General features: G+C 43.5%; 1 protein-coding gene across 1 annotated transcript in view; it reads left to right on the top strand.

Annotated features, from left to right (window-relative positions):
- Nucleotides 1-803: 803 nt before the first annotated feature.
- Nucleotides 804-14469, top strand: part of ARL5A (ARF like GTPase 5A) — a 203197-nt gene continuing 189531 nt past the window's right edge. Inside the window, exon 1 of the mRNA XM_085645541.1 lies at nt 804-1116. Coding sequence (XP_085501667.1) covers nt 1071-1116 — 46 coding nt within the window. The 5' untranslated portion in view covers nt 804-1070. The remainder of the gene's footprint in view (nt 1117-14469) is intronic.

The raw sequence follows: 14469 nt of genomic DNA on the forward strand, positions 1-14469 counted from the left end.
TGCGCTCTACAAATCCTAAACAAAAACATAGCATAAACTGTGGTGATGCGGATCACCACACTGAAATGTGTTAGTGTAACGCCTGATGCGTGGTACTTGTCAGGACTGCCGGGTGAATTAATGAATGCACCTGAAGACTACGATACAAATATCCCTGTGCCTTCATGCACTATGTAGCTCATAGTCCTCCCCCGGGTCCCCAACAAAGGTCTTCTGATATCTCCAGTTCCGCAAGGTGAGTCCATATATGCAGTGTCCCGAGAAAAGATATGGGAGAATTGGCCGCCGCCACCCTAGTTGGAAATAGCACCTTTCCGATATGCATTACAACTACAGGAAACCAGGGTTCGAGCCTCGAGGTCGCGTCCACATCCTGTGATTCTGGGCAAATCAAGATGCAAAAAATAAAACCAAGTAATATGTGCATCATCAAAACACCTCCTGTAACGACGGCCACGATAGCGCCTCTTTGTAAAGCTTTTTCGGTAGCGTGGAAGTTAAAGATCGAAGAAGCTCTCTTGGAACCTGAACATCTCGTTTTAATGATAATGCTTTAAGCAGTGACGTCTACAATGCATATTTACTTCACAACAGTCGTAGTTCAACTAATACTGTACGAACTATTTTTTAAAAATATTTTCATAAGCGGTAAGACGTTGCTGCTTCTGTAAATATCCGCGTATACTTTATTAACCACAGCGTATACTTTATTAACCATACCCGTTCTTGTGCAAAAAAACTGTAGTTACCCGTGAAATGTATTTTTTCTATGTCTATCATTAGGTGGCCTAGCGCTTCCGGGTTCATATGTCTTGGGGTTGCGTCATGGAGACGTCAGATTTGGGGGCCGGCGCGCCGGGTTTGGTAGTTTGCCACAGCTGGTGCGGGATGCAGCAGCGGGGGCTGTGAGCAGGGCCCAGGGCTGAAGGGAGCCATGTCTGCGCTGCGGCCACGGACCAGCTGAGCGCGGCGCTCAGTGTTAGGCCGCCCAGCGCATGCCGAGGAAGTGACCACAGAGGCGGACAAACCAGGTAGCGGATACGTGCAACGGACCAGCGTACTCCTCCAGCATGGGCATCCTGTTCACCAAGATATGGAGGCTCTTCAACCACCAGGGTGAGCTTGCTCAGGGTCTGCAACCACTGTCCTAGGTTGCAGACTGCTTCATCTGCGGAGGGTGCGAGAGAGAGGTAGAATGGGAGTCAGCAGTTAAATGCCACTGGATAGATTGCAGGGCTTGGCCTGTGGCCCTTCTGTCCCTGCTTCCGGGGTGCTGATCTTACTTACGTGTTATCACCTATAGTGCGTTGTGTCCATCTTAGTCGCTGATGAGGACAGGCTGTGTGGTGTAGGAAGATACATTTTGGCACATGCCAGAACAATTAATCGTTTACGGTGGTTTATAAATGTATATAAGTGTACCACTTATTAATATACTACAATCTGCAAGTTCCCTTTGCATAAGCCGTTTTGAAGATAAGCTTTTCGCACAGTGCGCTTTTCGTGGTTGCAAAATTGACCCTAATTCCTATCACTCACCTCACCAATTTGCTTTGTACACAGTACTTCACAGGTGCACTACGACCAGCGGTTGTGATTCTGAGCAAAAAATAAGTGTGTATTTGATGGCGCACTGACAAGTCTTTGGATATTGTATCCATTCTTTTTGCACATACTATGTGCGGAGATTTTGTTTTTGTTAAATGAATACAATACATTGCCTCTACAAAAGGAACACCAATAACTCATTATAAAGTCGTCCTAGTTCGGACGATCTCCAGAACCTTAGCCGAGTCTGCAAAATGGTGAAATAGATGATTGACTGTCTTGCTGAGAATATTATTATTTTCATATTTCTTTCTTCTATTCGCCGTTAACAGGGGTGTTCTTTTGGAGTGAGCATGTACATCCTTAAGTTGTTTGTAGTTCTTTTCCCCCAGTGCCTAATTTGATATTATGTTGTTTGTTCTTTCTAGCCGTTTTGTTTATCTTAAATTCCTTTTGGAGTAGCTTAGGGAGACATGAGTTTACGTTCACACACACACACACACACACACAGCGCGTCAGTCTCCCAAGTTTGCAGTGGCGTCACTAGGGTTGGTGTCACCCGGTGCAGGTAACTCATGGTGTCACCCCCTCACGACTTACCGCATGGACCTCCTCCACCCGAGTCCGCCAGTGGACACAGTTGGCAACTAACGGGACCATACAGAATCCTTAGTAACGTTTGTAAATGTAGGTCCTATATTTACAAAATGTGCCTGTTAACAACAGTGTGATAATGATTCATGAATCAGGTTGTACAGTGGGCTACCTGCTAGTCAACAGTTTATTGGAATGTATAATATCATAGGTATGGTACTTTTTACTGGTGTGGTGTTCCCACTATCCAGCAACACGATATATCGGTGGTCGAAGTGGGGAAAAAAAAAAAGGGGGAACTGTGGGCGGAGAATCAGAGGGCGGGAATAACCCAAGGATTGGATCAGTGGGTAGAGGCGTGGCCAGAATGCGCAAACATCCCAATTTTTTGTATTTGTTTGGTTTCACTGCCCAGTTTTATCAACCAATGGATACACATGATTATTTAAGGTTATAATGAGTTATTGACAGTAAAATGTGTTCACAAAGTGGGATATGCTTCTAATCACAGAATGTCCCCAAATAAGATAAAATGTGGAAGCACAAGCCATTTGCTTCCGAGCCATGGAGTTTCTGTCATCAGCACTTCTCCCTTTTCAAAAACAGCAGTTCAAACATGAATGGCTAAAAATCCTAGTTTGCAAATGTTTTCTAAATAATAATGGCTCTGCCATATTTGCATGTAAACCCAAAAGGACACTGTTCCTGTGGCCAGGCGCAAAAAGTCACCCATGCCCAAAAAGAAGAGAAAGAGAAGAGAGTGAAGGGAAATCCTAGGTGAAGGACCCACTCAACTAATGGAAGACCACTCTTTGTCCTCTAATGCCCTCACACACCCCAAAGGGTGTCATGCTTCATCATCGGGCAGTGCTCCTCGTAGGGCCGGCGCTGCAATTCCCTACGGGCCCCCGAAGGGTCACTTTGTCGGAGATCTTTTGAGGATTGCCGGATGATGCATGCGGGTGTGTGGGGAGTGGGTCCTCTGTGGAGGATAGAAACAGTGCGTGCAATTGTGTGAAAAGTTAATAAAGGGTCATCATGCAGCCAATGTAAAACAGATGTACCCTTAGCAGAGTCTAACTGCTAAATAGAATGTTCCCCTGAAGGCATACTATGCCCAGGTGTCGTTGGTCATAGGTCGACATGTTTCGCGCCTCTCTCGCCATAAGGGTCGTTTGCGCTTCTTCAGGACCAGAACTACAATGAAAGTGCACGTGAAACACAACAAGTAAAATGCCCTCCATGCAGATCAGGGCGGTAACCTGTATACCCTCACTGTGGTTACAGCGTAATGATGAGAGCCGCTCCTGATCAGCACCTAGAAAAAAAAAACCAGGATAGACAACAGGCATGTGCATCAGTAAAACTTGATGCGTCATTCATGTGCCACAGCTGTGTGCACAACAACCACATAAAATAGAGAAATAGGTACACTGGTCACACCAGTGCATTAGTGGTGCTTGATGGAATGATAACATAGACATGCTGCCTAGAAACCATAAATGTGTATGACCATAAATGATGCCAAAAAATTAAGGGTTAAGTGAAGGCAAAATAACCTAAACTTCAACTGGTTCACATCTGAGATAAATGCCACAGAAAGGGAGCGTCGAGGCCTTACCGAACTATACCAAGATGATCGCTCCACAGACTGGAGGCATGGACTGCCCGCAAATACCGGGCTGAAACGACAAAGATATGGCCAGACAAGCTGAGAATAGCGTATCCCCAGCTAAGTGAAAAGCCAACAAATGAATGAATAAAGCTCCGTATTGAAATGACTAAAAATTGTAGTGAACTCACGGTTCTGCCCCGGTAGTGGCCCCTATGAGCCCACCCCATCCATACACTGCCAGTTAACAACGTGAAAAGGCAGCGAATGCGGTTCTAAGAGTCAAGGGGCAGGCTTCAGGGCGGTTACCCTTTCCGGGGATACCGGATCAAGATAAAACAGGTTGCGCATGTGCAACAGGTGATCAGGAGTGCGCATGCGTATTACAGGAGAACTACTCCATCTCCTCATAATAAATCCGTCAATGCCGGCAATGTAAAAAGTGGTTCATGTCGCCTAGCGTGCTTATATATGCATGCAAGGGCGTCACTCTGCCGTGCAAACAGGAACTAACGTAAGCTAACCTCCAACCCCATACATTGTCGTGGGAGTACCCATGCAATGCCGATTCAGTTATGATAAACCGAATAGAAACAAAAAGGAGCCTGATTATTTAAAACACCCCTGCTGGAAAAAATTGAGAAAGAAATAACAAATAAAAAAGGACCATATTTGCCTCATAATGCAAGATCTGCAGCATGATCTGACCATTTAAACTAATAAATTGTTTGTAGCTCAAACGTTTCAGAAGTTAATAAAAAAAAAAGTGACTTGTGTTGCTGCGGAGTAGATGACAGTTAATAGCTCACTGTTCTATGTTAGGATTTTAACTTCTAAACTGCAAGTAACAAAAGGATCTCTCTGACAAAAGCAGTAGCCCACTGGCCTATTTACATTATGTGCACTTTGTGATCTGCATGGTACATGTTCTTTGCAGCAGGTACATTAACCCTCTGAGCTACCTTTCCATGAGTCAAATCTTCCATTAGACAAAATTCCGATCTCTCTCTAGGAAGAACATTAATCACCAGAGTCATCATGACATTTTTATTGTTACCGAAAATTAGTGGAGGCCCGGAAGGAGGCAGCAAGCGCTTTTAAAACCATAATATACTTGCAAAAATGATGCCTCCACCTAAAGCGAGCACCTGATGCGGTCACAACCGTTGCACCGCCCTAGAGCTGGCCCTTCTCAAGGGTCCTGTGATCTCAGTGACAGGGTCACTGTTCTAGGGTGTACTGCTTCATACGCCTGCCCGCAAGACTGGAAGTGAACTTCAGTATGAATAGAGGTGGACAAGCCTTGAAGATTAACCTACACTTGTCATGCTAGGGTCCACCTGCTGGTGCTACGACACCGGGGCTTCTAATGTCTTGTGAAGCCTTCTAAGGTCTAGCATGAGATAGTGCTTTCTCAGGAGAGTGGTCTGGCGGACTGGTTATTAAGGCTGAACTTGGTTCCCCAGTTCCAAATTCAGCAGCTCTGGCCATAGTGCCACATCCTCTCCCCCACTGAACACCATACTGCCCCACTGAGAAACTCAGACTGCCTTCAACTACAACCCAATTGTTGCCAGCTATAAACACCTGGATGCGGCTCAATTTAAATTACGCACTGGGCAAGAGCAATAAGGGGCCTACAAAAAAAAGTGACAGCATCCTGCAAAAAGCAAACAATCATAGGGAATGCAAAATTTTGCAAACCATGTGAAATGTAAGCAGGAACAACATGGTTACCTTAACGCTTTTACACTCACTGTTCAGAAATCAGTGAGTGCTATTGCCTGAAAAGTTAAGGACATGACAACAGGGCCCTGAATGGACCCATTTCAATGGCCATTGCTTGTATCCTTACAAAACGTAAGCAGTATGGTAAAAGAAGACAACATCCCTAGATACAGAGCAGCAGTACAAATTTTGTTTTTCAATCTTCACATTGCAGTACCTCCAGGATTGGTGCACTAGTTCCAAGCCCAGGGAAAACAAAGCCAGGACAACAAAAATAGCGCTTCACTGGCAAACTCTGTAAAAGTGGCGCTAATGTGTTTGGGTGTGAATAAAATCAATCTGGACAGTTTGCTACCACTCTGTCTTACTTTATTTAGTTATTCATTTTTCATATTTTTAAACTTTTATTCCCGATGTTGAATTTTGGAATTAAATGTCAGAAAAATACAACATTGATTTCCAGCAAAAGTGATTTTCTTTTTTGGATCCATTTCACAGGGAAGCAAATAAAAGAAAGGAGAGGAGACAGTGCGCACAGGCACCTCCTCCTCCTAAAAGGTTAGGTTGCTCTGCGCACACCGGCCCTGTTGGTGTCACCCCATGTGAGGGTGTCACCCGGTGCGGTCCGCACCCCCATAGTGACGCCGCTGCAAGTTTGGCATAGAGATATCTGATCAAAAATCTCTCCATGTTCCTATGGGTTGTCTCCCTCAGAATATAATGTATAGTACTTCAGTTGTGGTCCTATCGACCAGGATGTAATCAATACTGGAATAACTCGGAGGTGGGGGGGAGGGTGCATTCTCGCCTCAGGATTAAACGGCCTTAATACATCTATCAGGGCGCATAATTTGCACAGTGCATTTTCTTGTGTGATCTGGAGGATCTTGATGTGGAGGAGTAATATTTGTCCATTGTTCATTCACAAGAATATTAAAATCTTCCACAAGAAGGATACCTGCGTCACTAGGAATATCCACTATTTATTAATTCAGTGTCACTCAAGTCTCTGACATCAGAAGTCAGGGCATAGATGTGATTACGTTCAAATTCACCTAATGTTTGGGTAGTCTTGTAATTGGCTGCATACTTTCTGAAACTCCCAGACTTTTATCACCTCAAGTATGAAGGGATTGGAAAGCGGTTATTGCACCTTTTTTCTTTGAGTTATGGTGAGCAGGTTATCTCATTTATCCATTTGTCAAACAATTTGCTTCTCCATTCCCAACTTTGTTTCACAGAAGAACATAATATCACCTTTCAATTTATGACTAAGATTCTTCTTCTTTTCTCTGGAATGTTTTAACATTTGGTATTGAGTGATAGTTTCATAATATTATCCATGCATTGTGTATGGGGTTGGGTCCTCAGAATGGCCCAACAGTCCCAATAATCTATCTAGTATATCCGAACAAGCCCATTTTCAAAGAGCACACCCACTTTGTCACCTTAGTTGTCAGTTTAGGAAACGTAATTGGACTCCATTTGAGTGCCTTTTTACGCTTGGTCAGTTGATATCTTTGTGCCTCTGACCCGCTTTTCTTCTGCCTTCAAAATTAGTCTCGGAGTGGAATTTTAACCCCTTCGCTGCTAGGCCTTTCCACCCCCCCCCTGTACTAAGCCTTTTTTGGGCTATTTGGGGTATTTTGCCCTTAGGCCCCTGTAACTTTTTGACCACAAAGTATCCTCGTCAAATTTGCGTCCTTTTCCTGCAACTTCATGGGGATTCGAAAGGTACCCAGGGTTTGTGGATTCCCTTGGAGTGTACCCAGAAATTTGCCAAAATACAGCTAAATGTGTTTGTTTTTTTGTTGTGAAAAATGGGGAAAAAAGTGCTGCAAATGAACGCATCTGGTTTTTTCCCTGCAAATGGTATCAACAAAGGGTTTGTGGGGCTGAAATCACCATTTTCCCATGCAGACTTTTGTCAGAAATCCAACATTTTTACAGTTTTGGCATTTTACTGGGATATAGCCTATATTTGACATTTTTTTTTTGTGCTTTTAACCTTCTTCCAGTTAATGGTAGAAATTGGTATGAAAGCAATAATGAATCCTGGAAAGCTGTACATTTTAGAAAAGTAGACACAATTCCGAATTCAGCAAGGGGTCTTTTGTGTAGATCCTTCAAGGTTTCTTTATAGAAGCTGACAGTTAAATATAGGCAAAATTGAAAATTTGTTGAAAAAAAACAGCCATTTGTGCCAACATTTTCACCTGTAACTTCCTCTATTTGTTTTGAAAGCAATATACCGTTACATCTGCTGGATCTTTCATGCCTGTTGGGATATATAGGACTTGTAGGTTCAACAAGAACTTGACGAACCCAGAACCAATAACTGAGCAGCGTCTTGCACCTGGTTTTTTGACCCCGGGCTCGCTGCCATCTAGGGAAACCTACCAAACCCACACATTTCTGAAAACTAGACACCCAGGGTAGGGAAACGTTGGGGGATCCACGCAAGCCATACCTCATTGGACTCCCCTGGGTGTCTAGTTTTCAGAAATGTGTGGGTTTGGTAGGTTTCCCTAGATGGCAGCGAGCCCGGGGCCAAAAAACCAGGTGCCCCCCCCCCCCTCCCTCACCCCCCCAAAAATAGGTGGTTTTGTTTTAGGTAATTTTGAAGTCTCCACGGTACGATATGGGCCATTTCCTGTTGCAGCCACTATGTCTACCTACACAAGTGAGGTACCATTTTTATCGGGATACCTGGGGGAACGTTGGGTAGTAGGAAATTTGTGATTCATGGGCCCTTGTCTGTCGCGGGTACTTGACACACCCACGCGAGTGAGGTACCATTTTTATCGGGAGACCTGGGGGAACGCTGGGTGGTAGGAAATTTGTGGATCCACGCAGATTCCAGAACTTTCCCACACAGAAATTTGAGAAAAAAGTGAATTTTTCAGCAAAATTTGAGGTTTGCAGGGGATTCTGGTAGGAAAATGTTGGGGAACCCACGCAAGCCATACCTCGCTGGACTCTCCCGGGTGTCTAGTTTTCAGAAATGTGTGGGTTTGGTAGTTTCCCAAGATGGCCGCAGAGCCGGGGCCCAAAAAGCCAGTGGACCCCCTTGCAAAACCAGGTTGTTTCGCGATAGGTCATTTTGATGTCGCCTCGATAGGTTTTGGGCCCTTGCCTGTCGTAGGTACTTGACCCACCCACACAAGTGAGGTACCAAATTTATCGAGAGACCTGGGGGGAATGCTGGGTGGCAGGAAAATTGTGGTTTTTCTGACAACAGAATATTATGACACAGTAATGCAAGGAAAATGCGTGACTATAGTCATGTTTCGAGGTTTGCATGGCATTGCGAGTAAAAAAAAAAAAACTTGTTGGGATCCATGAGAAGCACACCACCCAGCACTCCCCATTTTTTATATTATTTTTTTTTACACAAAAATATCTAAAGTTGGTACATTTTCCCAAGAGACAGACTACACCTTAGCAAAGAAAGACATATGACTACCTATCCACCTGTTCCTCAAGTACACACACATACTTTTTGGATTTGGTACGAGGGTGAGTGAATGGTTCAAAATGTATATTTTATTAACAAGAGATTTCACAAAAAGGAAATGCACTGTGTGGTGTCTTGCTGGGTCTTCCGAATCTGGAACACTGTGGGTGTTCGGGATTCTGGGAGAGACAGTTAGACCCAGGTTTATCGATATGACTGAAGGAGTTAAAGCTCCGGATAAATAAAGCATCTTGCCTTGAATAAAGCGTGCTACGAAGTATCATCATTTAATTGGCGACGATGTTAATAATTAAAAGGTTAAAAACCTGAACCAATGACTCGTAGATGTGAGCTGGAAAGCCACGACAAGGCACCAACCTCTTTACAGGACATTCACACACCTTTCATACCCGACACACACTTTCACACCACCAGCTGTGTCTGCCCATAATGTGGATGGCAGATGCTCAAAGAAACAGAAAAATAGAGCTTTGAAATGTCCGGAAGAACCTATTGAGGAAAAGGACAAAGCACACTTCTGTCTAATAACACCTACTGGCACCCGGGCGGACCGCGTCTCAGCACGTCTGTCTCCTGGTGCAGTTTTAAATAGGAATGAAAAAGCCCAGTCATGCTGGTGTACCAAGTTTGACTAGACTGTGGAAGTTAAAGCAGAACCAAGAATGCCGCTACTGTTGGCAATACACACGGGCCATCTTGGGAGGATATGAAAGTGTTCCTCGGTCTTGCCCCCATAGTATAACTGAGGCAGGTGCTAGTGAGGTTGTCAAGTTTATCTAGAAATCAAATTGATAACGTGGGAAGTTAAATGAGGCAACATGTATCAGTCATGAAACCAAAGTATGGCCGGGCTGAGTGTGTTGGAAAATTGCCCATTTCTCTTAGCGAAAAATGGGGCCATCTTGGAGGGGTGAAACCATTAATCATAAGTAACCTCCTAGTATCGTCTGGCTGTCTAGAAAATGTTACGGTCAGCGCGTAATACTGGAATGAAAATCAGAAAAAAGATAATCGTATAATAAAATAAAAAGGTTGTTAGACCGACAAAAAACAAATGTTGGTCTCTGTGTGAGGCTCATTGTGAGGCCATATTGGGTACAAAAGGGTGATGCCAAAGCTGATGTGATTAATTTCTAGATATATATATTTAATATAAGGGTCCACTTGTAGGAGAAATGTTCATAAAGGGCACAGTGATACTCAGTTTAGATGAGTGTTCACTCAGTGTTTGTGTCCCAACGGTCATGTTAGTTATGAGACCAGTTGGCCCTTGCTGGTAGTATGAGTTTCTGATTTTCGGGTCTGAAAAAGATAGAGGTGGAACAAAACGAACGAAAAGGATGCAGTATCTAGGGTGTTATAGATGTATTATCAAGGTTCTTCAAAACATTCGTCCAGGATGATGATACGGTTGGGGGCTGAATGTGTGGTATTTGGGTAATGTTGCTCATTTAGTGAACTGTCCGCACGTAATATTGTCTGTGTGCAATTTATACACCCATCTTCGCTCCTTTTCTAATAACCTCTGTTCTAGGTTATCGCAGTGTTTTATGTGCTCTAACGCTACCCAGTACCCACTACACATCACTATGATTTATCCACTAATCCATTGCTTTGACTGTATTTCTATACATTTTCTTTGACGTTTTAGATTTACGATTTGATTACGAGGACTAGAGATTGAATTGCCTTTTTCTGTTCTTTTCAGCTTTAAGGAATACCCCTGATGAAGGGTTCTAACGGGACCTGAAATGCATTGGGTACACTGTTGAAATGTTGAAATATTGATAAGTTGGATAACCTCTCCCAGCTTGACAAGGAACCTATGCAGTACTTGAAATTTTCATTCTCAGGGTAATATAACAAAGAACTTGGCAAAGGAGCTGAAATATGAAAAGACATCTTTATTAAAACTCAAATGAGTGAGACTACGTCACACAGAAGCCTTAGCAACGGAATGAGGCAGTCTCAAGAATGGTCTTAGCTCAGACCTTTTATACCATTTATTATGCCCTAGGCATGCAAGGGAGTTGTACCAGTCACATTCCTAAACAAATGAAAAAGCTAGAGAGGCAACAGGTGAGTAGCCTTTGGGGTTTTAGCAGGATATGGGCAAAGCATTATAATTACAGGGTTTCATAAAGGTTACAGTTGACAAAGGTAAAAAGACCGGACAAAACCAACATTCTTCTTTAGACAAGCTGGACAAACCCATAATACAAATTGTCACCTCCCCATCGTAAATAGACCATAAAAGCAGGAACAGAAACAGATAGGAATAGGATAAGGCATGTTTGTGTGTAATAAATATCTACAATGTCCTGTGCTCTGGTCCTTAATCTTGATCAGCTAAAGGGCAGGAACTGGCTTGGCAAGGTCGGCCTCAGGCAATAGTCAGCTTTCGCCAGGTCATGCAGGAGTCAGCACAAACCCAAGCTAAGGTGTATGTGTCCTAAATACTTGTTCAGCCACAGTCAGGGCCTATGTAAAGGGCAACCACAAAATGGCTGCCATGCACAAAATGGAAGCCAAGGGTTCAGAACAAAACCTTCAAATACACAGTGAATCCATTGGTGTAACATGACGCAAACACTCGTATTTGCTGAACTTCACTGTTTACGGTTTGCTGTTACCAAAATCATAACAGAATCATGACATTTAAAACACAGAATTCACGGAACCACAGACCCTCCTTTTGCCCTTACATAGGCAATCACTCAGTCTATATTTGCAACTGTGCCCAAAGTCCGTTATAAGCCTCTTTGGAAGGCTTCTATTGTCCATCAAATCTGCTTCTGTTGTCTTCTTCCGCGCTGGGCCTCTCAATTCAGGCCTCTTCGTGAGAAAAGTACTGCTTAGTTGGAGTGCCCTCCTGGCAAACACCCACTGCTCACTCGAAAGTCTCAATGTCTTAAGGCAATACACCAGTGTCTCTCCTCTGTGGCAGACATTACAAACAATGTGCTCTTCATTGATCAAGGGCACAAATCATCTCGTGCAGACCCAAGCACTATTAATTGGGAAATAGCTCAAGCTCAGCAGCACTTTCAGACTCCAACACTCATTATTTAGTGTCAGAGGACGCTCAAGCTGCTCTTTCATGGGCACCACAATATAGTCTAGAAGGAGCAACCAAGGAGGATTGTCACCTGATCTCTCACGAATATTGTCTTGGATGAGGTACTACCCATAGATCAAGGTGGGAAATCCTAAAGGTCAGCAGTAAAATCATAATAGTGTGAGTTAAAAATGGCTAAGGGTGCTCAAAAGTTCTTTAATAGTAGAGGACCCCTGTCATATTTAAAAAGCAAGATGGCAATATTGCATAAATTAAATTGACATTATGCTATTGTCCATAGCAAGTACGGTCAACATGTTTCTGCCCTCAATCGATCAATAGTATTTGGGCTTTCGTCAGGACCTAAATTACTGCTGTGGTTTTCTTTGTGAAAAAACGTGTGAGTAAATTATACAAAAGTGGGGGTGCAGATAAAAAATTCCTACCGCACCGGTCAAGTTTATCGACAATCAAAACCGGATACCCATAAACAGTGGGTACAGCCCTCACCTCAACCTGGTCTCGACTCAGGGAAAGGGGCCCCGCTCTGTCCGTCGGTACTCCGGTCTTAACTCAAAGACCGCCCCGGGGTACCGACGGACAGAGCGGGGCCCCTTTCCCTGAGTCGAGACCAGGTTGAGGTGAGGGCTGTACCCACTGTTTATGGGTATCCGGTTTTGATTGCCGATAAACTTGACCGGTGCGGTAGGAATTTTTTATCTGCACCCCACTTTTGTATAATTTACTCACACGTTTTTTCACAAAGAAAACCACAGCACTAATTTAGGTCCTGACGAAAGCCCAGATACTATTGATCGATTGAGGGCAGAAACATGTTGACCGTACTTGCTATGGACAATAGCATAATGTCAATTTAATTTATGCAATATTGCCATCTTGCTTTTTAAATATGACAGGGGTCCTCTACTATTAAAGAACTTTTGAGCACCCTTAGCCATTTTTAACTCACACTATTATGATTTTACTGCTGACCTTTAGGATTTCCCACCTTGATCTATGGGTAGTACCTCATCCAAGACAATATTCGTGAGAGATCAGGTGACAATCCTCCTTGGTTGCTCCTTCTATGCTAGTGACCGGGTCACTGTTTCATGAACTGGTCCTGCTGGTTGGAGTACACAGACCCAGATGATAATAACAATTAACCACCTTAAGTGATTGATGGGTCCTGTTGAAGGGAGTGCTCTCTTTTAGAGTCGTCACATTGAGAATGGGGTTCACCTAGACCTGTTTGTGTAATTTCTTGGCTCAATCATTGACCCAGGTTGTATTAGTGTTTTGATATTTGTTGCCAGGGGAAACACAACCTGCTGGTCTACTGTCTTGTTTAAACTTCCCTTAGACCTCCCCCCACGTTGATATGTGTTATCACCACAATATAGTGCCTTTTTCCAAACTTGGATCCTCAGGTGTACTGCCTTTCCGCTGGAGCAAAGGAAAAGAGGTGTGTGGCCAAAACTCAGGCCAAGGGGCTCAAGGGATTGCACACTGTCAGAGGTTAACAGCACATGACAGGTAGAGAAATGAAACCTAAAACCAGCTCTGCCATCAACAACAGGAATCCTTCTCTTTTACACTGAAACTTTTTGGTTTTTTGATGTCCAACGCCGTCTGGTGGAGCAAGTACGATACCATGCGCTGGCGATCGCTGTCCAGCTTTGCTACTTTCTGGGTGCTGAGACTGTAGGGCCAAGACGTCCGTCTTTCATCTGTAGCTGTCACTGATGAGAATTAGGCTTAAATCAATGTTCTGCAGGTTATTATGACTTGATACCCGCAGAATCTAGTGACGTAGGAAATGTGACACAGTTGTTAGTTTCCTTCAACTTAGTACAGAAACAGTTCATGGTTTTTAACAAGGGGACTGCAAGCAGGTGGTCTTGAATCTTCAAAGGAGTAGCCATACACCATGGGCATAGAATACAAAGACAAAGGCAGAAGGGCAAAACAGGGTCTCTAGCATCTTCAATTGGGTTCTCTCCATTATTCTCTGCCATCTATAGCTACATGAGAATTCTATCTGAATGGATTTCCTCACACAGTGGCATTGTCTAATGGGGTAAACACATATTTTCCTCAATGATTAAGTCTAGGTGTTCCTCCTTATCTTAGAACATCTCAATAGAGAAATCGCATGATACAGATTATCAGGGACATGTAGAAACCTTCCTTAAAAAAAGGCACTATGCAATACACAGGCTAATAGTCAAATGTGCAAACAAAAGACAAGAACTAGAGGGTCCTGATATTTGCATGATTAGAACACATCTGATCCCACCAAAAAATAAAGCAGCAGGAACAGAAGGGAACTGAAAACCAAATTAAAATAGACATTGATAATTCGTCATGTTCAAAAAGGTAAACATAAGATATCTCCTATTGAGATGGAAAACTTGTCTTACTATAATATTGAGTCAGTTAACCAGTCTA

The sequence above is a fragment of the Triturus cristatus genome, chromosome 3_1 (assembly GCF_964204655.1).
Source record: "Triturus cristatus chromosome 3_1, aTriCri1.1, whole genome shotgun sequence".
NCBI lineage: Eukaryota > Metazoa > Chordata > Amphibia > Caudata > Salamandridae > Triturus > Triturus cristatus.